The 27,017-nt window shown below is 40.9% G+C and overlaps 1 protein-coding gene across 11 annotated transcripts in view; it reads right to left on the bottom strand.

Annotated features, from left to right (window-relative positions):
* DAB1 (DAB adaptor protein 1) overlaps positions 1–27,017 on the bottom strand; it is a 316,440-nt gene that overhangs the window by 53,033 nt on the left and 236,390 nt on the right. For 6 of the 11 annotated variants that reach the window (XM_051999586.1, XM_051999587.1, XM_051999579.1 and 3 more), the window contains 2 exons: positions 26,620–26,685; positions 23,011–23,070 (listed from right to left, as the gene is read on the bottom strand). In XM_051999586.1, the coding sequence (XP_051855546.1) occupies positions 23,011–23,070; positions 26,620–26,685 (126 nt within the window). Of the gene's footprint in view, positions 1–20,857; positions 20,983–23,010; positions 23,071–26,619; positions 26,686–27,017 lie in introns of those variants that run through there. The other 5 variants (XM_051999582.1, XM_051999583.1, XM_051999585.1 and 2 more) reach the window with 3 other exon arrangements.

Here is a 27,017-nt window from a genome sequence, read left to right as displayed (position 1 = left end):
ACTTGAAGGAAATGGAAGAAGAAAAAGAGCTTTAATATTGAGAAATCAATCAATAAGCATTTATGAAATGCCTATTGTATACCAGCCATATTTTGGATACCAGAATGACCAGAATGAAAAAATGACAAATTCTGAGGAAAGCAAGCTTTAGCAATTAACTGAGGAAATGCTTCTTTGTAGCTTTGAACAAAGTATGAAAATAAACTTCCGAAACACTAACCCTAGGCCCAGAGCAGAAAGAGCTTAGGAAATGATCAGGGGACATCTGCAAGAAATATCCACTTGAATGTAGAGATTGTGGAATTAAAAAATAAATAGCAAAAAAAAAAATAAGCAAAGGAGAAAAAATGACATTCAGGTAAATGAAAAATTATTAAGAGGAAGCTGAACCCCAAGCAACTGAAATATCAATTGATGTGTCTCTCAGACAAGTATTGAAACATACGCTCCTCCTCTCAGAAGAAAAGTGGGGTACTACCAGGGCAGAATGCCGTATACATTGTCAGTCTGTATGGTTCTTTTTTTCTGCCATTAGGGAGGGTTTTAAAGATCACATGATATGGTTAACTAGCCAGTCTCAAGTTAGGAAGACTTGGATACAAGCCCCATCTCTTGATGTGTATTCCTAGAGAAATTACATAACTTCAGGGTCTTAGGCAGCATTCTAAAGTTCTAGTTTGCAAAGAAGATACTGATCTGCACTAATGGAGAGATTTTTGTCACTTGGAAGGTCCCTACAATGATGGAATCACAGGTGCATTTTAGGGGAAAAAAAGGAAGTTCAATTTAGAAATGATAGAGAGGGAGGTTTTTCCAAAAATCTCTGGGAAATTTTTAAAAAAGCTTTTCATCTGGGCTCCTTTCCCCCTCTAAATGCCAGTAGTCACCTAAATTCTAAGTGGTTTATGTTTTTACATACTTGCCTATACTTACACATTCTTTTTTGGGCTCATATTTATACATGTTTTATTCCCTATAAAATATAAGCTTGTCGAGAGTAGGGGCTGGTTTCTATTTGTCTTTCTATCATATCTGGCACGAGATAGCTAGGGGTTAGGAAGAGCTGAGAGCAAATGCAGTCTCAGACACTTACTAGTTATGTGACCTTGAGTAAGTAACTTACCCACTGTCTGCCTCAGTTTTTTCAACTGTAGAATTGGGACAATAATACAATAATTACTTATCTCTCAAATTTGTTGTGAGGATTAAACAATGAGACAATATTTACAAAGCAAACTTTAAAGCATAATACTTTTTTTCAATCTAGCCTTCCTCCCTCCCTCCTTTCTTTCTTTCTTTCTTTCCTTCTTTCTTTCTTTCTTTCTTTCTTTCTTTCTTTCTTTCTTTCTTTCTTTCTTTCTTTCTTTCTTTCTTTCTTTCTTTCTTTCTTTCTTTCTTTCTTTCTTTCTTTCTTCCTTCCTTCCTTCCTTCCTTTCTTCCTTCCCTCCCTCCCTCTGTCCTTCCTTCCTTCCTTCCTTCCTTCCTTCCTTCCTTCCTTTCTTTCTTCCTTCCTTCCTTCCTTCCTTCCTTTCTTCCTTCCCTCTCTCCCTTCTTGCCTTCCTTCTTTCCTTCCTATTAGATGCTTAATATAGGCTTTTGACTTATTATTAGTAAAGCTGTGTTCTACCACACATGGATTAGAATAAACTGCTGTCATGATGAACATTTCCATTGTGCCTTGGATGTGTCAGACATTACACTACATGCTTTATTATCATCTCATTTGATTCTAATATCAACACCAGGAAAAAAGTACTATATAATTCTCTCCATTTTACAGATGAGAAAAAGAGGCAAACAGGGCTAAATGACTTGACCAGGATCACACAGCTACTAAGTATCTGAGGCTGAATTTGAACTCAGGCCTTCTTGATTCCAAGCTCTACTCTCTCTGCACTGTATTCTCTCACGGCCCTAAATGATAGGACTACAAAGGAAAGAGTATGGAGCCCCATGGATAGTTGCCTTGCCAGAAACCAGTCCCCACTCATCCTCCTGCCTGGTAGGGCTGAAGCCATCCCATAGCACAGGTGCATGTCCAATTCTATTGACAAAGAAGGAGAGAGTCTGGGACATTTTAGTGTCAGGAAAGAAGCATAAATAGCTGAGACTATGAGATTAAAAAAAGATGGAGGAAAAAAGCCAGACGTTCGATGACAGCTTGCCAAGATGGAATAATATTTGTGATAAAGAAAGCTGGATTGCCAAACTACTGGAGAGAAAGAAGGTGATATGCTGACAGAGCTATAGGATAGGTGAAGAAAGGGAGCTGGGGAGAAGATGCTGCTAGAGGGCCGAGTCCGGGAACCCACAACATGAGAGCTTTTTCCTGCCTGCAAGAGAACATGAGCCGGGCAGGGCTTTTCAGGATACCGGGTTTCTGTGCTGTTGCCTTTACGAGGGTGGTTATTCTACCACATCAAAAGGAGACCTCAGACCGTTCCAACTCATCACTTGGTGACTTGTCTAAAAAGTCCCATCTTTCTAGGAGCCCATTCGTCTTCTCCGCTGCCCCCCACTGCCCATCACTGGGCATCAGACCCTTAGAAAGTGAGAAGGAGTGAGCTTTGCCAGGGCAATCAGAGATGCAGCTCTAAGCTGAATGTCTAACAGAGATTTATCATTGCTCAGAGTCCCTGTTCTGGTAAACACTATTCCTGTCTGAGACCTGCAATCAGTCAGTCAATAAGCATTTGTTAGGCTTTTTTATATTGTCAAGAATACAGAGACAAAAACAATAAAAATCTAAAACTTATCCTTGGGGAGCTTATATTTGAAGGGAGAGACAATACTTAGTGAGGGCCGTACAGAGCCTGGGAAAGTACTTTGAAAGAAGGAGGAGGAGGAACAGGAAGCACCACAGAATGCATGGACTTGAGCACCTTGGGGTGCGTCACACTCATCCTAAGGATGCACAAAGAGGGAGGTGACGCAAAGAGCACAAGCCCTGTAGGGATGCCATTGTCCACCCTTCCTAAGCTCACCTGCATCCTCTGCTTACCATCACTACTGCCCAATGTAGGCAATGAGCTGCCAGCTCCCCTCTGGTCTTCTTAATGTCCTGGATGACTATAGTCCTAGATAGAAGTCAAATCCTTTTTCTCTTTGACACTGCATTCTAAGGTCCCTTTCGTTTTTAATAGTCAGTTCTAATGTTCTATGTTTTAAAGTCTTTTCCAGCTCTGATATTTTCTGTTCTAGCATTCCATGTTCTAAGATTCCCTCTGGGCTTTGCCATTCTTGGTTCTACCATTCTCTTTTCTAAGCACCCTTTCCAACTTTAATTCTGCTCTAACATCTCATGTTTTAAAAAGCCTTCACAGCACTGACAGTGTCTGTTCTAACATTCTATGTTCTAAGATTCCCTTCAGCTTCAACTCTCTATTCTAAAATTCCTAAATTCTAAAGGTTCTTCCAGCTCTGACATTCTCTGTATTCCTATTTTATGTTCTAAGAACCTTCTGGCTCTAAGGCTCTGTTGTAACACCCCACGTTCTGAGGGCTCTTCCAACTCTCCCAACCTGGTTCCGGGAGTGATGTCGGCTCCCTGCTGTACTGTGTTCCAGATGTTGCCCATTGCTCTTAAGATGTAGCCCTGCAGGGGAACGCCCAGACTCCATCCTGCTTTCCTATCCCTGTCCCTCCCTAGACTAACCACCGGCACTGTCATTGGCTGAAGTCCAGACTTCTTCAGTTTGCCATTTCCCATTTGCCCGTTCCGCTCACTTCTCTCTTGGTGACCTACTCTGGTTTACTTGGTTCTCCTGCTTGCAACAGCTCCCTTTGTTCTGATGAATGACCTCTCCCTGTGCCCTCAGTCCAGCCTCCCTCCAGGACTAGCCACTAAACCCACCCCACTCTCTTCCTGTGCTTCAGCCTAGCTCTGATTGTACTCCAAATCACAAAAGCAAAATTGCAGAATGAAACAGAAGCTCCAAGGTAAACTAGGTTGCCCCTACCTAAACAACAGCCCCCTTTTATGGCGTAGCAAGAAGCGGTCCCCTATGACCTTTGCTTGGACACTCTACCGAGGGGCAACTCCCTCTTGCCTCCTCCAACAGCCTGAAGGGACTGTACTTAACATTAGGGAGTTTCTGTCACCTAGACTTGGACTCTTCTATATAATTCCATCAATGGTCTTCATTCAAGTTTCTGGAGCCAAGCAGAATAAGTCCAGTTCCTCATCCAAAGAACTGCTCAAATACTTAAAGATACCGAACATATCTCCCTTGAGTCTTTGCTGCCTAAATGGCCCATTTCCTTCAACTATACTTATGTAGTGTGAGTGTAAGGTCCTTCACCATCTCGGACACTCTCCAACTTGCCAGGGATGCCTAGTTTTGGCTCAGATTGCTCTATTTTCCAAGTAACTTAGAAAACATAATAATAATGATTTCTATTTAAGGTTTTTATTTATTCATTTAATAATTCTATTTATTTCATAAAATATATTAAACTATGTCTTAAGATCCTTGCTTCTGAGTGGGAAGCATTTTTCAGATGAGGGAATTGAGGCTGTGAAGTTAAGTGGCTCGCCAAGATCCCATAACTAGTAAACGGCAGGGAAGGGTTTGAATTTAGTCCTCATTCTTTGGTCAGGGCGCTTTCCATTGTACCACACTGGCTTGGTTCTATCTGGGCAGAGCTGCGAGCGCCATAGCCAATTCATTTCTTGATTCCAAAAGAGCATTCATTTATCTTTTCCTTCTTCTTCTTTTTTTTTTAAACCAGAGTTTGTTCATTATTCTTCCGCAACCTCTAATAATGGCAGTTAGGGAGAAAGAGAAAGCCATAATGCGATGATTTATCTAGAAAAGGCGAATTACTGTACCAAGAGAGAAGGGGTGTCAGCATCGATGGATATTTATGTGGAAACTCTATATTACAGCCGTGCTCGTTAGTGCTGCTGTAGTTAAGGTTCTGTGAATGTTAATGATCTGTATTAAAGGAGTAATGACAGACTCTTAACAGCAGCAGTAGTTAGCAGACACCTCGGCATCACATTTTCTTTCAAAGGAACAGATCTCCAAGCAAAGTGATTTATGTCCAAGGAAGATCCATGAATATATCAGTGCACCTGCATCTGGGGGTAGGGGAGTTGGGGACAGGAAGGGCTGCAGCCTTGGGTAATGTGACAGCCAAGTAGCATTGAGACGAGATGGATAGAAGGACATTTTTTTTAGATTTGAAATGAAGTTGGGTAGAATTCAGGGAGAGTAGGCTGATATTGTCCCTCATGCAGGCAAATGGATTTCACTTGGCAGGAGAAGGTACTCTAGCCTTCTGGGAGAACGTGGAAGGCGGGCTCTAGTTCAGGTGTCTTTTAACTAGAGCCAAGATGGCTCTTCTCTCTACCTAAGAGACACCTGGCCTACCTCATTCCACCCCTTTGCCTCTTGAGTTCAGATTCTGTATTGCTAAGCCTGAGCTCATAACCTGAACTGGCTTCTTTCTTATTGATTCAAGAATGTACTAGAGGGACAGTGAGCTGGCACAGTGTATAGAGCATTACCAAGTATGGAGTCATGAGGACCTCAGTTCAAATCTGACCTCAGACACTTACTAACTGTATGATCCTGGGCAAGTCTACCTGAGTTAGTTGCTCAGGTTTACTGAACCTGATTCAGTAATTAGATTTACTAAATTACTACTAATTTACTAGTATTACCAAATTACTAAATTTAGAATTTACTAAATTAAATTTACTCATTTAATAAATTACTAAATTTACTGATTTACTAAATCAGTACTAATTTACTGATTAGTAAATTACCAGTAATTTATTATTAATAATAAATTAGTATTTACTATTACTAGAAGAAGAAGAAGAAGAAAAAAGAGAAGGAAGAAGAGGAGGAGGAGGAGGAGATGACTGTCTGAAAAACAATCTGGGAGGAGGAGGAAGAAGAAGAAGAAGAAGAGGGAGGAAGAGAAGGAAAAGAAGAAGAAAAAGAAGGAGAAGATGACAGTATGAAAAACAATCTGGGAGTAGGATCCAGGGGACAGGGAACATGAATGGAATTCACAGCTCTAGCACTAACTACTCATATGATCTGGGGAAACTCATCTCCCTTTCTGAGTTTCCCCACTTTCCAAATGACAGACCAAATAATGTGATTTTTATCTTCTTAAGATAAGTCTTTTCTTAAGAGCTCCTCCAGCTTTGATAACCTACGAGCTTGCTCGTAGGTTAATGTTCATTAATGACTTGTGTTATCAATTTGTTTCCACAGAAAAGCCCAGGCTTCTTAACAAGACCAGATGCTCCTTGAGGGGCAGGAACTGTATCTTAGACTCCTCTGTAGCCTTCAAAGGGACTAGCACTAGTCCTTGACAATATGAGAGAGGGTGAAGGGTGAAAGGGTAGAGGTGAGAGATCATCTTGTTTTGATGCTCCTTGATGGGAAGGGTATAAATATGTCATCCTTTAAGGTGTCTATTGGCTTTTGACCTTATAACTCTGCTAGTCCTAGTGGAAGGGATTGCAGAGATGTTGAGGGATATTTGACCCTTGGACGCTACTATCAAGACGGTTTTAAGAATAAGGGCTGTACTCACTCACTAGCTGAATGATATCAAGGAATTTACTACATTTCTCTGAGCTGCATCTCTCCTCATCTGACAAATAAGAATCAGAGATCTAGAAGGCCATTGAAGGCTCAGAAGCCATTGAGCCCAAACCCAATTTGTGAGCCCAAACCCAAAGAGTTAGAAAAGGGGAAAAGATATCAATGTAAATTTTACATCAATGTAAAATTTACAATGAATAAGTTTTACATTGATATCTTTTCCCCTTTTCTAGCTCTTTGTAAACATGGCACCAGACTCACAGACACAGCTAATGGCTAATAAGGCTTGTTGTAACAGTGGTTTGGATTTTTAGGGAAATGAATGAGGGAAACCACTTGAACGATTCCAACTGATCTTTCTGAGTTAGGAGACAGCTTCATTTTGTGGCCTGAATCAGGACTGGAGAAAAACAAAACAAAACAAAACAGAAAAACACCACACCCATAAAAACTAATAGAATAAGATGACCACTTCAAAGCTGGCTGATGAACCAAAGATTAAGATGGCCTGTCACTGTCCTGCTGTGCAAGTCCAACATGAGTTTGTCACTCAATCCCTTCACATGTTTTCTAGGCTTATTTCAGAATTTTCACATATTTCAGAAACATTCTATGCCAGTCACTCAGTAAATAAACATTTATTAAGTACCTATTATACATCTGGGATTGTGCCAAGTGCTGAGCAGAGGAAAAGGCTTAAAAGAGGATCCTTGTTCTCAAGAAGCTCACAATCTAATGGGAGAGGTAACATGCAAACAACTTGGTACAAACAAGCTATAAATAGGATAAACTAGAGATAATCAAAAGGGGGAAGGCATCGGCATCAAGGGGGAATCAGAGAAGATTCTTATGGAAGATTTTTTTTTTCTTTCTGGGAATTGAAGGAAGCCAGGGAAGCCAGGAGGTAGAAATGAGGAGGGACAGTATTCTAGGCATGAGGCTGGTGAATGAAAATGCTGGGCATCTAAGCTAGCTTTATTGCTGCCCTCTGATCTGGTTATTCACTCTCCCATTTCTGTCTTTGAAGAGACCGGCTTCCATGCTTGGAATAGACTCCCTCTTCAGCTCAGTCTATTGGAATCCCTGGTTTTCAAGGCTCAGTACGTGTACCACCTTTTAAGGGAAATCATTCTTGATTGCCCTTGAGTGTTAGTGCCTCTCTGCAAATGATCACAAATACACTTATTGGTGTTTGTGGTAATTGTTCAGTCATTTCAGTCACAGTGCTGTCTTCATGACCCCATTTGAGTTATTATTATTATTATTTTTACTGAATTGGTCTGCCATTTCCTTGCGCTGCTCATTCTCCGGTTGTACTCCAACACCTAGCTGCCCCAGTTATTGGTGATCACGCTGTATATTCCAATAACACTGACATTGGGCAGGGGCTGTTTTTGATTCTTGTCTCTGCATCTTAGTATGTTTGCTGAATTGTGTCATCCCCATTTTTTAAAGCAAGGAAAATGAGTGAAGGAGGATACGCTTATTAAGCAATGATTCTATGAGAGACACTTTGCTAAGCCCTGAGAATACATGGAAATGAAAAAAAAATGGTCATAATCTTCAAGAATTCCTATTGTAATGGGAGATATAACATGTAAACAAACAAATACACAAGATCTCTTTCTCTCTCTCTCTCTCTCTCTCTCTGTCTGTCTTTCTCTGTCTCTCTCTGTCTCTCTCTCTCTCTGTCTCTCTTTATCTCTCTCTGTCTCTCTTTCTCTCTCTCTCTCTGTCTCTCTCTCTCTCTCTCTCTCTCTCACACACACACACACACACACACACACACACACACACACACACATTTACCTCCCTGTCTGTCCAATCCATCCATCCCTCTATCTACCTCCCTACCTATCTTGTCCATCTATGCTTGCATGAAGGTATATATATATCCATCTACTTATCTACCTACCTGCCTATCTATCCATCCAGCATAAGGAAACTAAACTCAGAAAGGTGAGGGGACACTGGGAAAGGTCTCCTGCAGATGGTACAACCTGAGGAGGATCTAAAAGGAAGTCAGGAAACAAAGAGGACAGGGGAGAAGAAAAGGCACCAAGTTGCAAATCACTTTTCTTAGAGAGTAAAGTGACTTGCCCAGGATGACAAGCTATTGAATATCTGAGGTAAGAACCCAGCTTTCTCCACTCCAAGTGGAACGCTCTTTCCACTTTGCCAATTTTGTCTCTGGGGACACATGTATCAGAGATAGCACTCGATTATAGCTAGAAATGCACTTTAAGGACCATCCCAAAGCAAGAATATTAGGGTCATAAGATTCCCCTTCAGGGCCAATTTTTGCAAATCCAGGTAAGTAGGACACCGGGTAATTAAGGAACAGTAGTTGTTCAACGTTCCTTCCAGCTCTAACCATTTCGGCTTCTCCAAATTGGGATTCCCCTTGCCTTCCTCCTGGCTGCAGAACGACTTCATCGTCTCTGACATCCCTGTTAAATGGTGCTTTGAAAAGACTATCATTTCTCTGCAATCAGAGTGTTTAACAAGGAAATGAAATGGACAAATGTTCAGATTAGATTAAATCCTATTACACAGCATCTTGATCAAGCTTTCAAACCCAAGGAAAAAGCAACAACTGGAAGGTGAGTGAAAATTCATATGCCATAAAAAAGCAAAGAAGAGCCGTGTGAAGAATGAAGATGATTCCAGATGTGTGTGTGTGGATAATCATATATACATACATACTTATGTATATGTATGTGTCTATATGTATGTGTGTGTCTATGTAGCCGAGTGCCAGCCTAACTCTAGTGCTCAATATAAATGAGGGAAATGAAAGAATTACTAAGTCTTTGAGAAAAAAAAAATGGCCAATCATTTGAATCATGGGATTTTAGGAGTGAGAGCAGGGAGGGGCCTTAGAACAAAGAATGTCAAAAATGGAAAGGAACAGGGAATGTCAGAGCGGGGGTGGCCCATAGAAGAGAAAAGGATTTTGGGTTTTTTTTCAGTGAGTTTTATCTTCTCATTATGTAGCCAAAGTATTTAAGCTAAATCTCCAATCTTTGACCTTCCGGTGAATAGGCCGAATTGATTTCTCTAAGAATTGACTGATTTGATCTCCTTGCTGTCCAAGGGGCTCTCAAAAGTCTTCTCCAGCACCACAATTTGAAAGCGTCCGTTCTCGGCTTTCCTTTTCTCAGCCACACATTGCCCCTGTTGTTACATACATGCATTAATTGTCGTTGTTCGGTAGTTTGAGTCGCGTCCAGCTCTTCATGACCCCGTTTGGGGTTTTCTTGGCAGAGACACTGAAGTAGTTTGCCATTTCCTTCTCCAGTCATTTTACAAATGAGAGAACGGAGACCGACGCAGTCAAGTGACTTGTCCAGTCAGTCATATAGTAAATGCCTAAGACCAGATTTGAATTTAAGAAGATGAGTCTGATTCCAAGTCTCACACTCTGCTACCCACTTGCCCCAAACTAATTAATTAATTAGAGAAGGACAAAAGGAAGTCCAAAGTGATACCTGAGGGGATAATTCTTACCAATTAAGGAGATCGAGGAGGACTTCAGGGAAGAGGTGGCAAACTGGGCTTTAAAATATTTTGAGATCCAGAGAGGATCCTATCAGGAGAAAGATCCCCAGCTCTCCCAGATTTCAAGGCCAGGGCTGTATCAACCTATGCTAAGCGACCATTCCAAAAGTCATACTGTAAGGAGGAAACTAAGGGCTTGTATGTAGCACCTCCAGTTCCAAACCCAGTTCTCTTTTGACTTCTCCAGGACAGTTTTCTCACCAAGGAGGCAAAGTCAGTATAAAAGTGTTCTGAAAACCAACAGGGCTATTAAGATAATTTAGGTCTCTCCATCTGCAGTAGATCGAATAAATAAGGTCTCAGTGTTTGCAGCAATAAATAAGGAAACCCTGTGTCTGCAAATTCACAGCAGCCAGGGCTGTGAGCCAGGAGGAGGATGCTCAGAGAACCAAAGGGGATGCACACAGCTCAGGGCTCTAACTTTGCAGTCAGGATGCGGACGAGAGCATGAAAAATAAACGAGGAGAGGCAGATGCCTGGGTTTGCAGGCGAGGGAGGCAGCAAGGGCTCCGAGGCAGTGATTTACTGGGAACCTTCAGTCCCCAATCTTATTTTATGTCCTTGGCTGGTGGGAGAGTGGGACGCACACTGGCCCCGGAGTCACAAAATCGGAGCGCTTCAGAGTTGGATGAGACCTTAGAGGCCACCGAGCACCAAATGTATCTGGAGAAGAATCTCATCTATAATACCCCTGACTCCCAGTCACCTCACCTCTATTTGGGAACCTATGAGAAGGGGGAGTCCTCCATTCCCCGTGTGACCCGTGGACTTGGCCCTTCAGGGTACTAGGCGGCTAAGACTATAAATCAGAGAGGGGTTGCTGGAAGTGTGACATATTGGACAGAATAGTGGATTTGGGACCAGGAAACCAGGGGCACAAATTACCCCCCCTCCCAGAGATTTACTAACTCTGTAACCCAAGGCAATTTACTTTACCTGAGCTTTAGCTTCTTCCTTAAAAAGAAGAGTATGAATTACCTTGCCCTTGGGTTCCTTCCATCTCCAAGGCCATGATGGAAAGAGATCCCACCTTGACAGTTCCTGACTCAGATTCAGACCTTTCCTTATCCCTACCCTGAAACCCCACACTATTCCTTAAAGCCAAGATAGAGAGAACTACCACAGGGCCCTACACTTAATCACTGCTTACTGATTTAAACGGAGCTCATCCTGATGAAGGGGCTGACTCTTTTTTCTCTTAATATTCAAATGCACCTCTACAAATTCTGAGTCTGGGTATGTGCATTGCAGTCATGACTCCTGGGCAAAAGGGCCTCCTATTCCAATTCATTCTTTAGTGAACTGTCAAATGAATCTTCCCAGAAAAGCAGCGGCCCACCAACTTATTTCCCTATTCAACTTTAGTGAATAAACTTCCTAAACAGCCAGGCCCAAATAAAAACTCCTGTTGGGTATTTATAGCTCTTCCTTACTTGTTTTGTCCTTCTCCCCGCCTCCCTCCATCTTTCTCAATTTTTAACCCATTAGAAACTCCCTTTTTCCCAATCTGGGAGAACTTGGGACCAAGCTTTCCCTCATATACATTTAAATTTACTTCCTCCATTTGAATGTCCCGTTTCCTGTCTTTAGGTAACAGTGTGAAGCCTTCTCTGTCTCATGGATGGTTTAAGAGTGAAGGAAGTTGCAGAGATTCATCTGCTTTGATTCTCAGCACTTAGCAGGAGACAGATAACCTCCTCTAACCACCTGGAGGGGTCGGAGTAGACTGAAGGCTGGGCCTGGAGTGAGGAAGACCTGAAGTTAGGAAGATTTTCAAATCCCACCTCAGATATTAACTAGGTGATCTTTAACCTCTCTCATGCTCAGTCATAGAGGCAGAATAATGGCACCTACATCTGAGGGTTGTTGTGGGGAACAAAGGAGATAAAGTAGGCGAAGCTCCATAGACCTTAAACCCTATCTAAATTTATTATCATTATGACATTGATGGTGATGGGGAAACTGAGGCTGTGCCCAAATTCACATGGGGAGGAAGTAATAACCTATAAAGTTGGGTCTCGGGTCTCCCAATCCAGGGCTTTGCTTTTTCTATAACAAATCCTTTTTCTCCTGGTAAAAATCAAATGAAGACTAGAAACGACTGGAAATGACTATAATGCAAAAACAATCATCCGAAAGATTTCTAACAATCAAAAAGGTGACGACTACGATAGACAGCAACTGGGTTAAGGCAGGATAGACACTACAGAGATGTCTATCTCTGTGCATGTGTGTCCATGAAGAAGAGATTTATCCCTTAAAAATATGGCTTCTAGGGACAGCTAATTGGTGCAATGGGTAGAGCACCAGCCCTGAAGTCAGAAAGACCCGAGTTCAAATGTGGTCTCAGACACTTCTTAGCTGTGTGACCCTGGGCAAGTCACTTAAACCCCAATTGCCTCAGCAAAAAAAAAAAAAAAAAATATGGCTTCTTAAATTAATGAAATGATGAAGGGAAAGTTGTAGAAAGCAATTTTTTATTATTGTTAGGAGAAAAAATGGATTGTCCATCATTTGTAGAACGATAACAGTCTCCTTACTGGGGATGCTTTGGAAATGCTAAAAGATTAAATATATGAATTACACAAAGAGCAATAATGTGACTTGATTCTCCATATTCTCAGATTCTTTAAGCTAAAAGGATCTGAAGGCTACGACCAAGGCTCCTCCTGGTCTGGCTAGTCACGGAACTGAACCTCTGACCTTTCCCTTGGACACTGAGCATGACCGGGCCAGTCCCAGGGGCTCTGTCACCAAAGGAACAATTGGATTCTTCCCCTCCGTAAAAGCTCCGTCTCATCCTCCCACTGCCGGGAACACTCTCCTGGGGACGGCAAGGGGAGGCAGGACCTCTGGTGACAACCAGATCCTGCCACGTGGGCCCAAAGTTTCAGCCTCACTGATGCTGCAGATTCTGATTAGAGGCAGGAGTGGACACAGATCCTTCCTCTGAAGCTGTCTGTCTGCCCGTCGACACCGGCGATGGGGAGAACAAGGTTCTGTCCTTTAAAATCGCGTGGGGGGAGAACACCTGAGACACGAGCGAAAGGCCCCAGACTTAGAGTCGGGAAATCTGGGTCCGAATCCTAACGCAGCCACTTAACAGTGAGCTCTTCAGCCTCCTACTTCCCTTCTCAGGCTTTCAGACTCGCCTCCAAACAGTCCAAAGGCTTCCGGATGACACGATCTCGGGGGCTTCTTCTAGTTCAGATGTCCTGTGATTTTGTGACGTGTGAGCTGCTGATCTCAGGGAAAATGGAAGCCAAGCAAATTCCTCATGGGAGGAGCTACAATGGAAGGAGCACTGGCCCTCTGACCCTAAGAACTGAGTTCAAATCTTACCTCTTTTTACCTGCCTGACCTTGGGCAAGTGACTTTACTTCCTCGTATGCTCGCTATACTCACCTATCAAATAAGAGGGTGGGAGAAGTACCCTGGGCCAGGAAGAAAGAAGTGGCTCTTGGGTCAGAGGACTTGGGTCCAAATATGGGCTCAGATCCTTTTATCTGCGTGAAATTATGCAAGTCACTTGATTTCCTAGAGTCTCAGTTGTAGAATGAGAGAAGCCCCTGAAACTCTCTCTACCCCTAGAATAATAACCTTGGGACTAGTCAGAACTTGGAATAATGGTGTGGAATCAAAACTGGCCTCTGTTAGTGGTGACATGATTGGATCTTCCCTCAGGGATGGGCTCAGTGATACGTAGACAGGGGGATGAATTTGGGACATAGAGTCAGGAAGATATTACCTCAGACAGGTGTTAGCTATGTGACTGATGCCGGGTGAGTTATTTGCTTAAGCCTCAGTTTCTTCATCTGTAAAATGGGAAAAATAAGCTCATCCTTTCCAGGGTAGTTGAGAGGATTATGAAAATAAAGCTCCTTGAAAACCTTTAAGTGCCATAAATGCTAAGCAATAATTAAGATAATGAAGGAGCAATTATCAAAGTTTCCTGAAGATTTTTCCACCAGGCCAATGAAGAGATGGGAGATTCCAAATGACAGCCTGCAACTGATCTATAAAGGAAGCTCTTAGATAGTCTCTTACTTACACAACCAGAATCTGTCAAAGGTAGGATATGAACCCTCGTCCTTCTGTCTCTGTCTCTCCAACCATTTTGCTAAATTGTGCCTTTTGAGTTGACTAATCTTAAGATTTCACTTTAAAGATTTTTTGAAGACTTTGGAAATATCCAGTAAGTATGTGCCTATATATAATGATGTGAAAGAATGGTCAAATCAGCCTGCATTTACAAAGCACCTACTGTATACAGGTACTATGCTAAGTGTTAGGGCCCGTACTTGAACCCAAGACATAAGAAGGCTACATTTTTATAGTGTAAAATAGTATTCTTTAGTTACCTAAGTGATGTCAGAAAACCGTAGGACATAAAGTCATTAAATAGGAAATATTAATATTAATATTACATAGGAAAAAGAACAGTAGCATAGGGATTCAATGTAGTCCCAATTCTGCCACATAACAGTTATGGATCACTTCCTCTGACCCACCCACTCCTGACCAATCCAAACTGATGTGTAAATCTACAGAAGCTCCTCAATGCCATTGGAGACCCCAAGCCAAACAGATATGGGCTAGAATTAGGCCTTTCCCTAGGATGAGAGTAAGTTCACATCCCACTTTAGTGGGGTTTGAACAGCCCTCAAAAGTCAAAGGCTCCAGCGTTCATCTGAAAGAAATTCTACTTACATCATCCCTGACAGGTGGTTTTTAAACGTTTGCTTGAGGAGGATCCTTGGAGATGGGGAACGAGCTAGCTATTGAGGAAGCCTGTTCTATTTTAGGGACAGCTAAAATGATAACATTTTTCCTCCCTTTGAACCCAAATCTGCCTCTCTGAAGTTGTGTTCACTGGCAGGGGCCATCCCCGTTCCAACCTCATCGTGGTCTAAGGGCCTTATTTGTCTTCCACGTAGATGATTTTTAACCACCCAAAGCCTGATCTTCTGCCTCTTTTTTCCCAGACGAAGCTGCCTTAGCTTCTCTGCACCAGTCCTCAGCCTCGCAGACCTCCAATCCTTCCATCATCCTGGTCCTCTCTGAATCCCCTTTCATTTATTGCAGAATCTCTGTATTAGAAGGGCCTTCAGAGCCCATTTCATACCATTTAGGTCCACAATCCTCTCTTTTCCTTATCTACTATCTCGTACCTCCTTATATACACATATGTTGTGTCTCTTGGTTAGAAAGTCAACTTTCTGTCTTGTTTTTCTATCACCATCATCTAGTATCATAGTGACTAGCACACTATAGGTGCTTAATAAAGGCTGATGATAGAATGACTGATTGATGACCTCCAGTGAGGGGACATACAACCTACCACCCGAATAACATCTGGATAGTTCTCAAAAACAGGGAGTTGTTCCTTTCATTAACTTGAATTCTAACTCCTCCTAGTTCTCTTCTCCAATGACGTATATGTCAGTGTAATTTAGAGGGAAAGTCAATTGTCCAACTGTAAATGTAATCAGCCAGGGATCACGTATTTAAGCTCCTATTTTCCTCCCACCTCCCCTGGTCTGGAATAGCCCACTAAGTGATCTCTAAATGGTTGGTTACATTGGGTCTGGCCAAAAGACCCAGAAAGGGTGACTGACCAGGACCACGGTGTTGAGGAAATGAAGTGGGGTGGAGAGTCAGATGGCCAGACAGGCAGACAGGAGTTTAACATGGTCTTCAACAAACATTTATTAGGCAACTACTTTTTTACAAAGCAATGTCAATGTCCGCTATGATGATGATGATACTATTAAGTTGTCATAGAACCTAGATTTATAAAAGGGACTTCCATAAATCCACCTTCTTCATTTAATAGTAACTTGCCCAAAGTCACACAGAAAATATCTGAATCAAAATTTGAGGTTAAATCTTACTGGTCCCTGCACTAGTAACACAGTCTAAATTCACAATCTAAATGTCTACATTAAAATCCACAAGGGGAAGTTTTCACAGAATAGGTGCCATTTGATTTGGATTTTAAAGGATGAGTTGCAATTCTGCAGGCAAAGAGGGGGAAGGGAGGCCATTCCATTTGTCCTGTAACTCAACCCTTCCATATGTGTGTCTCCCCCAATTAGAATGTAAGTTCCACTGAGTAGGTAGGGACTGCCTTCCTTTTTCTATTTGTATCCCTAGATTTAGAAAAGCTTTTGGCACACAGTAAGCTCTTAAAAATTCATTCATTCACTCACTCCCTCATTCATCCATTTGTTTACTTATCCCAAGCTTGGAGAATAACTTAAAACTCATATATAAGTTTTGTTCTCTTATGCTGAAGAGGCAATGTAGCCGTGTTCCCCTCTCCAAAAAGAAAAAGAAAGATTTTCATAATCAGAGGGCTTGGCCCATTATCATTGGCCATGCCATTTAACAATTCTCGGACTCAGTTTATTTAACTATAAAATGTAGAGATTGGACTAGATGATTTCTAAAGCTCCTATTTCCAAGTCTATGATCCTTACTTGGGGAGTGGACACAGAGTAATTCCACTTTGCTGTAGTAGAGAAAGTAGTCACACGACAGAGAAGATGCTGGTAGATTCTCAAGAATCTTGATGTGCAACAGATAATTTTATTTGGCAGACAACAGGAAGGCACTGAAGATATTTGCCCAGGAGGATATCATAAGCAGATCTCCAATCACATAAAGACAATTTTTCATGATTTAATATGGCCCTGGATGAGTATGAGCAGACAAGAAGTCTTCAAGCAAATGCTCAATGGCTCCTCATTTTGGGTTGGAGATACCACAGAAGAAGGGAATTCTTGCCCAAGAATGGTATGGATTAACAGGCCACTGAAGTTCCTTAACATTGATGCAATGGCAAATCCCATGAAATATTAAAGTGATCCCCAAGGCCTTATCACAGCCCCATGATAAACTCTGTCCCTGTCTCCAGGTGAACAGAAGAAAAAGATGACCCACAATTACCGATGATAAGCTGGAGATACGGAAGAGATAGTATCTCCAAAGTTTTTGGGAAATTAGAGAAAGAAGCCGAAAGAAAGGGAAGTAGATGAAGAAGCTCCATAATAGAATGATGCTACTGATCATGATGCTTTTTCTTTCAGGACCTCATTTGGTCCTCACGTTTGTCCTAGGAAGTAGAGCTTTATTCTTTCTATTCCTTGGAGAGTGCAGAATGGTCACCATAAAAGACAAGGGCTATTACTACTCCTATTTTATAGATGTGGAAATCAAGATTTGGAGACGTGATTTGCCCAGAGTTGCACAGCTTAGTGAGTATCTGGAATGGCATACAAATTCAGCATTTTTGTTTTGTTTTGTTTTGTTTTTTAATCAAAGAATTGCATGGTTTCTACTAGATTGGGCTTATTTCTTCTCTTCATGGAGTCCTATTTCTTCTTACATGTGACATATGAATAAAATATTTTCTAAAAATGATGCATCTATACAGATAATTTATAGAATATACATCCATGCGCAACTTATATACATATATATAACACACACAAAATATATACATATGCATGTACATATATATATACATATATGTATATATACATTATGTATATATGGAAAAGGAGGACAATAGTTACTGAAATGTTGCTGATAAAATCTCCCCTACCCCATCCTCTCCCCTGGACACTTTTCCCTAATCTTTCCTCCACTTCTCCCCAAGAGTGAAAGAAACAGAAAAGAAAGTAATCAGTAAAGAATTCCAGGGACCAAAATTTTGGGTTGTGGGTCACTTTTACAATCTTAAAAATTATTGAAGACCCCCCCCTCTATCCCACCATTTTATTTACTTGGGTTGTCTATTAATAGTTAAAATATCTTATCATTTTACAAAGAGTTTTGACTTCATAGATACCCTGAAAGGATCATGGGGATTTGCAAAATTGCCCAATCCACCCTCTGAGAATCACAGCTGTAAGTTAAGATCTTATTATTTAACTACTGTTCTCAACAAGCCCTGGGAGCTGCAGGGATGGAGCCGGCCCTGTCTGTTTGCCCTTCCAGATGTGAGCAGCTCTACTGCCAGTAGGAGGGCAAGCAGAGGCAGACATCTGTGGCAAGAGATTTTTCCAAACTAGCTGGACAGGAGTGAAGGAGCAGTTGTTAGATGGTGTCTATGTTAGGGGTCATTGTCTAGCCTTTGGGCTTAATTGCTTTTCTTTGATAAAAAGAGGCCTTCTATTCAGGTGGGCAACAAGACAGAGAGAAGAGGATAATCAGAAAAATCTATGATATAAAAACAAAAAATATGAATAGAACTTATGATTTAAATAAGACCAATTTTTAGAAATAAAAATATAGGGAGGGAAAGATCACAAGCCGGACCTCACGGGGCATCAAGTTCAACCCTCTCATTTTACAGATCATAAAACTGAGGCCAGTTTAAAGTGAAATACTCAATATCACGAAGGCAGGAAGTATCAAATGTAGCATTTGAAGCCAGGGCTCCTTCGTCTGGCTCTCCTAGGAGAAACTAGGAAGATGGGCTACGGAAAATGTTCTTCAAAATGCGTCTCCATCTGCTTTTGGCAACAATCACTATCATTTCTATAGTGCTCTAACATTTGTCAAGTTATATCTATATCTTTAAATATCTGTGGCTATATATAAGTACTTCTATATTTATATATTATGTATGCGTATTCATAGTCCCCACACACACACACACACACACACACACACACACACACACTCGTAGAGTTTAGCTTGAGTCTCCTAAGAGCCCTGTGACGTAAGCACTCCAAGTGCTCTTACCTCGCTTTTGGATCTAAGGAAACGGAGGCTCAATGACGTTAAATGACCTGCTGACCATCCAGTGAGTGTTGGAGGCAGGACCGCTAATTCTAGGGTCGGGAGGCTAACCGGGAGGCCATGCTGCCTCTGGCAATGATACCAGTCACAGAGATAAGAGACTTCATTTTAGAAAACATCTTTTGTCTAGACAAAATCAGATTATCCAGACCTGGTGAATTTAGAAAAGAGACACACATGGAATTCATATTCCCGGAGAGCACCACCAAGTCTGAGGGGTGCAGTCCTTAATAAATATCCCCTGTAGCCACCGAGGCCGTTAATGCCCCAGGCTCCCTGTGTATCTAAATCAGTTAGTGGTAAGCTGGGCAATTTGGAGCCAAATTGAATTGTGGAGGTTTGTATAATAGAGGCTGCAAAAAATCGAATAGAAAAATGCAGACAAGTGTCTCAATGACAAAAGGACTTGATTAAATGGATCGCTAGTGAGGAGGGAAACTGCTTTTTTTTTTTTTTTTTTTCCCCAGGAGCAGGAGAATGTTACTCAGTCATTACTGGCTGTCTTGCAATTTTCTGTTTGCCTTTGGAGGGTACACATCTTAATCCTGTGTGTCTTGTAAAGTCACAACTCCAGCAAAGACTGCTCCTTTTCCTAACTGACACAGTAAGTTGCAATAATAAATGCTTATAATTACACATATTAATATGATTCTAGGATAGTTACACAGTACTTTACATTTTACAAGTTGCTTTGTTAGTAACAACTCTGTGAAGACAAAATTACAGAATCACAGCAGTTGGGAGATGAACGGGAACTCAGGGACCTCTTTGTCCAATCTCTACACCCAACAGAATCTGAACCAGAACCACAATGGCTCCATCTGATGTCTTCTTGAGGATATCCACTAGGGGAGAACCCGCTGCCTTTGGAGGGAAGACATTCCATTTTGATATATCCCTGATTGGTAGAAAGCTTTTCCTGATATCTAGCCCAAATTTTCCTCTTTCAACTTCCACCCATTACTTCCAGTCCAGTCCTTGAGGTCCAAATAAATAGATTAATAAATAATTTTGAGTCGTTTTGCATGACACATATTCAAATACTTTGATAGTTATTGTTTCCTCTGAATCGTCTCCAAGCCCAACATTCCTAGTTCTTCCAACTGATTGGAAGGTTCTCATGATACGTTCTCATGATATGGACTCAAGACTCTTCAATATCTTGATTGGCTTCTTTGGAGGTAATTCTGTGGTTTATCGATATCCTTCTTAAGTTGTGGTGTCCAGAACCAAAAAGAACCTTGCAGTTATGATCTATGTATAGTCAACTGAAGTTGATAATATCAGAAAATAAAACATTTCCTTCTCCTGTTGACAAGAGAACTATGTATAGAGTACAGGACTATAGACCCTTTCCCCCCAAAAGCTGAGCTTCCTTTAATGTAATCTCAGTTAGCCAGAGCCTTGAGAATGCCATTGTCCAGTTGCTTCATTCAGAGTTTAGAGGGCACCAAAAGCCTTGGATCTTTTTCGGATAATTTCCTGATTGGCCATAGGAACTTTAATCTGTACTTATGATATTTAATTCTTTAAAAAGTGTTAAGTTTTTATATTTATCCCTAGTGTCTTTTATTTGGTTCCTATCGATTTTCTTTCCTTTCTTGCAAAAAGGGTTTTTTTTGGGACCCTGATTCAATCATCTATCATGTTGGCTATCCCATCCAGGTGTGTCTCTAACCTACAAATTCAAGTATGCTTTTTATGCCTTTATCCAAATCTATGTTAGAAATATTAAGTAGCACAGAACCAAGCACAGGGTGCTCCCCTGTGGAATCTTCCAAAGAGATATTGCAACCACTCCTTAAACCTGGGCCATTACAGTTCCATCTAACTATTATACTCATATCTGGTCTGAAACTTTAAGTACATATAAATATTATAGAACCCCCACTTTACAGATGAAGAAACTGAGGCAATTGCATCCAATTTACATTTATTAAGTTCTCCTAGGTATAAGGCAGTGAGAATTTAAGTCACTTTTCCCAGGGTAACACAGCTAACAAGTGCTGCAGTCAGTCGAACTGGGGTCTTCTAATTCTAGCTGTTGAATGAAAAAGAGAAAGAAAGAAGGAAGGAAAGGAAGAAAGAATGGAGGGAAGGAAGAACAAAAAGGAAAACGGGTATGCATTATTCATGATATAGATGTATTTGGGTAGGTGAGCTTCACTTTCAGAGTGATAGATGGAACCAGCAATTTGCCCATCTTGTTAGGTAACAATGGTCCCGAATCTAGTTGGGGTCACATTTTGGGGCATGATTGAAGATGAGTTCTATAGTACTAGCGAATGAAATGACAGATTGTATATAAAGTATTCTTTCCTTAATCATACCAATAGAATACAGGCATCTAGGGAAGTTTTCCACATCATCATTCTTTTCCCTCTCAGAAGTCAACTAAAAGCATGGAGTTAGTCTTGGGGGTCTTCAAAAACTCAAGTCATTCTGGGTGCCTTCACTCCAAATTATGTATATATGTGTCAGCAAACCCATTCACACAATGTTAACATGATTTAGAGATCGATGCTAATTCTATTTTTCCGTCCAGATCTGTGATTTTGTTTGGACTGCGAACCACCTGTTGTAGGAATACCCTAGAGATGGAAATTGGCAGCTCTTCGAGGGATGTAGTTTGACAGCTCTTTGAAAGAGATTTTTTCGGAGGTTATTGAGAGACTGAATGACTTTTTCAAGGTCACAGAGCTTGCATTTGCCAATGACAAGACTTGAACACAAATCTTCCTTTATTCCAAGACTGGGATACTACCCACCATCCCAGGAGGTCTCTAAATACTACTCAACATCATGTTATTGGGCTGATATGATATTGCTATTTCCCATAAACTGAAATTGATAATATTAGAGAATAAAACATTTCCTTTTCCTATTGACAGAGAATTGGGTGTTTAATTATTTTTTTCAGTTAGGGAATAAGGAGAAAAAGATTATCTGCTGAGAGATATAACATTCAATACACATACATAGGTATATTATATATACAATAATTATTTATTCCTATGTATATGTATGTGATATATCTCTATATATGGAACGAGACTTTTAAAACTCTGGAGGTTGGTTTGTCCTAGAATCCTAGACTCTCATATTGTGTAGAATGGAACTTTAGAGATTATCTGAGCCTAAACTGATGTGGCCACTCTATCACTGCCTCTTTCCTCCTCCTTTGAAGGTTAGAAATAAAAAGCTAGATATCTCTATAAAAGGACAGTAATCACTGGAGGCGACACAAGACCTCTACAAAAGTCCTCCTGTCATCAGCATAGCAGGATGATCCTGCACTTCTGACATTTTAGGAACATATACTCCAGCAGGCTGAACATATACTCCAGGCTGAAAAAGACCATCAAGGCTACTTAGATGAACCCCATTTTTTCAGATGGATAAACTGAGATCCAAGAGTGTGAAATGGTTTGCCCAAAGCCACATACAGAGGAAGCATGAGAGATGGGAGTGGAACTCAAGTCTTTTGGCTTCAGTGCCAGATCCTACCCATCTGGAGAACCCACAAGTCTGTCCAAGACAACTGAAGACGCCTTGCGAATGCCAGTTGAGAAGTTTGGGAAGACCTGTTGCCAAAGGGCCAGTCACTAGGTGATGGTTTTTGGGATGAGATGGGAAATTATTTTTTCTGAGTCATACCAACTCATATGAGGTTAAGAGAAAGCTTGATTTATGTTGCTTTGGCTCCTCAACCGTGAAACCAGGGCTCAATATAGTATCAGAGCGAATGGGGAACATGCTAGTCAACTTTAGGACACAGACAACCACATAGATACAAGCCTTAAACTACTTCCATATGAGCGCTGACCTGATTCAGGAGGTTCAGTTGGTTACGTTTCAGAATTTGGGTGTTTCCAAGACTGTGGCCTTTTCCCTTCTGAACTGAAGACTAACTTCTGCCTCCTGAGAAGACTTGGCCCGTGGCTACCTCAGTACCAAGACTTGTCAAACACCACCCTGAATGTGAACTTTTTGACCAAAGATTCTGCCCCTTAAAGCGCTCTAGAAACATACCGTTCATGGAAATGGGAAGAAGCCGTCAGATACTTACACTCACAGGCTGACTTTTTGGCACATCATAAACTCCCTCCTTCTTTTGGCTGGTAGGAACCTGATGAATAATCAAAGGGACCAGAGTTAGGACATGCTTTTTAACAAGCGTTTTGGAAAGCTTAAAGTGTTATCTAAATGAGAGCTCTAAAAATAACAATAATCATTTCCAAACAACCAAGTGAAAGCTCAGTGCTCAGTCCCAAGAAGAAAGAGGAAGTGATAAATGTCTTGTTTTGAAAGGCCTTGAATTTCCCCAAGAAATATAGATGAGGGGCAAACTGCTAAGTGGCTGATCAGTCAGTAAACATTTATTAAGTATCTACTATTATTGAGCACTGTGCTAAGCCCTTAAAGTATGCTAAGTGGTACAGAGGATCCAATGTTGGACTTGAAAACCTGAGTTCATTCAACTCAACATTCAAAGATGGCCTTAGATACTAATGAAACATGTAACTCTGGACAAGTCACTTAATAGGTCTTTGCCTTAGTTTTCTTATCTGTACATGGAGATAAGGATAGCACTTACCATAGAATTATTAAAAGGACCAAACATGATGCATTCACCTGCTTTGCAAATGTTAAAAAGGTGGATGATGATGATGATAATAATAATAATAATCCCAAGGTATCACAGATTTTGAGCTAGATGGGACTTCAGAGACCACTGAGTCTAGCCTACTCCCATAAGAATTGGCGTCTGAACCTATGTCTTCCCAAATCTAAGCCCAATGTGTAGCCAGGCCATCTCTTTTAGGGTCTTGTACTTTTCCTGGAGTCAACAGATCAGAAATTGTTCCAGAAATACAGGAGCTGATACCTAGGAGATCTGCTGATTTATCCAAGTCATTCAGAGAAAAGACCCTTCACTTATCAAGGATGGGAAGAGACATTAGAGCAAACGGGAACTTCCATGGGATCCATCTGTTAGAATCACCTCAGGAGGAGAGGACTGCATGATACATCTATCTGGCCCAGACAACTTCTCAAGTACCTGCATTCAGCATTCTGGGTTCTAGTTCTAGCTGATATATTGAGGAGGAGAATTAATACAATAGCTAGAAAGTTCCAGTCCTGGAATCAGGAAGACTTGAATGCAAATTCTGCCCCAGACATTTATTAATGGTTGAAACCTGGGCCATTTAATTCCTCTTTTAAAAGTTGGTTCAATGGCTTCTAAGGTCCAAGTCTGCCATCCTCAGATCATATCTCATTGGGATGTTGTAAGAGATACTAGAAGCCACAGTTCATTCAGGGACAGTCCCTTATTTTAGAGGCCCAAAGAGAGGTACTTACTAAGAATCACACAAAGTGGGGGAATCCTCCTGACTCTGATTCCAATGCTATAGCCACTTATGTTCAATTTATCGATGAGCTGAGGGGCAGTATGGGCTCTCAGCTAGTAGGAGAAGTATATAGAAAGGAGGACCTTTGGTCAAATTCAACTTGGGGCAGTCTGCTATGTGACTATACTGACCATCTGAGGCTCAAGCAATTTTCAAGGATGTTAAGCCATCAACGAAGAGTGAGTGATATTAGCAAAGGGATGTGATTGGGGAAGGGAACTAACTCCCAGATAGGTCCTCTGCCTATGCAGGTAAGTACATTTTCTGCCCCTCATCCTTAGAGGGCCACCCAGAGCACTGATGTTAAAGTCAAACAGACATATGGGCCACTAATCCACATGTAAGGATCTCTAAAATCTGCTTTTAACAATTTTAAAAACAGTGTTATCTGAATTTTAACTATTTTTATTTATGTTGCTTTGTTTCCTAATTATCATTTAATCTGATTTGGACCACGCTTGGGGATATTGCCTGTGACCTTTGGGCCATGCCTTTGATACCTCCAGAGCACTGAGAATTCAAATGACTTGTCCAGAGTCACTCCATCAATATGTATCATTATCAAGATTTCAACCCAGGTTTTCTTGGCTCGGATGCTCACTGTCTCTTCAATATTAAACTGCTTCTCTGAAAGCAGACTGAAGCTAAGCCATGTTCTTTTCCCCAACAGGGACCTGCCTGATGCCAGACTGTTAGGGACTGAACTAAGATTAGACTCACACATCTGCGTCCTCAGCTCTGTGTCTCTTACTAATAAGATGGAGGAAGCAAATCATTTGTTAGTTACTGAAAATACATCATATTCATATTCATTTCTCTCAGCTGCTTGGGCTTCAGAATTAGGGTGAAAACCCCAGGCTTTAATCCCAAACTGATGGAGGTTTCTTTAAAATTGACCACTGTCCCTCGAGAGCTCTTATTCAAAGTACTAGATGCCAAGCGAGCCTTGCTTTACGTACCACACACAGGCTGAAGAGTTGTCTATCAATCGTGTGGTCTATAAACTAAAGGTTTTATTTTAATGAACCAGAATCACTGGATTTTGCAAAGGAATACTTGGATGTATTCTTAATGTGGAGTGAGGGATGTTCAATGGTATAGCCATTGATCATCATCTACCAGGATGTTTTTATGGGGACTTCCTATGTCCCCATATATATAGTTATAGGGCTAGAAGCGATCTCACAAGCTGTCCAACTTTTGTATTTTTATTTTATATTTTATATATTTATATATATGATATAAATAGATTTATATTTTATTTATTTATTCATATTTTTATATAAATATATATATAGTTATATATATTTTATAAGTAAGAAAAATAAAGCCCTGACCTGTTAAATAATTTGCTCAAGGTCATACGGTAACCCAGTGACAAATCATCATTTGAAATGAGATCTTCCTGACTGTAAGCATGGCACTCCATATCAACCCCTAGAAGCTGCCCCTGGAAAATTTGTTTAAAACAAGGCATAGCCATACACCAGAAAGAGTAGCTGGAAAGCTTCTTAGAACAAAGATTGTTAAAATACAGAATGCTGAAGCTGGAATGGACCCAGAATGTTATTATTATCATTATTATTATTATTATTATTATTATTATTATTATTATTATTATTATTATTGCATTGATGAAAATGATAATAAGAGCTAGCAGTAATTAAACACTGCTTTAAGGTTTAAAGAACACTTTAAATATGTTATCTCATTTGAGCCTGACATTAATCCTGAGAAGTGGGTACATTATTATTATTATTATTCACTTTTTACAGATAGAGAAATGGAGGCTGGAAGACAGTAAGTGATTTTCCCAGGATCAGAAAGTCAGTAAAGGACTTTTGATCATGGCAAGTTAGAACTGAAGGGGATCTTAGAATATAGATGTTAGATACAGAATAAAAGATGTTGGAGTTGTGAGGGAACACAAATTCTTACACCACCAAATATCCAAGGACAGAGCTGGGAAAGACCTTAGAATATTAGAACTAAGAAATTCTCTTTTCAAAAACTCCCATTGGATAGCAAAAAATAAGCAACCTATTTAACTGAGTGAGTAACAGTCCTGAATCATAGTTCAGTGCTAATTTCAGAGGAACCATTAACAAATAATCCCCAATCTTAAACCATGCATCAGAAATACTAAAGGGGAACATCCCTCGTGCCTTGTGGGGAGAGAGGTACCCCTCCCCAATTAGGGAGTCTCTATTCTTGGGGTCTGGGCTCTTCAGCAATGATAAGGGTGACAGCAAGTAGTTGGATACCTGATAAATGTTCTCTTCCGTTTCAGGCTCACGGATTGGCTCATGTCCAGCCTCAAACACAATGTACTATTGAATCGTCATCCAAAGAAGAAAGGTCAGAGATGGAAAAGAAAGGGAGAAAAAGACCATTTGGAACAGGAGATCAATCAGGCAAGCATTAAAGACATAGACACAGAGCAAAGACTTAACAGAGATCAGGTGGTCCAGGGAGAAGCACAATCAATGAATGGCTAACAGCAGTCTGATTGATTTTGAAACAAAAGCAGTTGCAAAGACCCGGTAGCCCTTGAAATGATGAGGAGAATCCATCCCCTGCTGCCTTCTCACCTGAGATTCAATCTGGTCCACTCACTAGTGCTTTTATTCCCGGGACCCTGAATAGGGACATTACCTCACCA

Source organism: Antechinus flavipes, chromosome 4 (assembly GCF_016432865.1).
Source record: "Antechinus flavipes isolate AdamAnt ecotype Samford, QLD, Australia chromosome 4, AdamAnt_v2, whole genome shotgun sequence".
NCBI classification, from domain to species: domain Eukaryota; kingdom Metazoa; phylum Chordata; class Mammalia; order Dasyuromorphia; family Dasyuridae; genus Antechinus; species Antechinus flavipes.
This window is presented reverse-complemented; position numbering and strand designations above follow the sequence as displayed.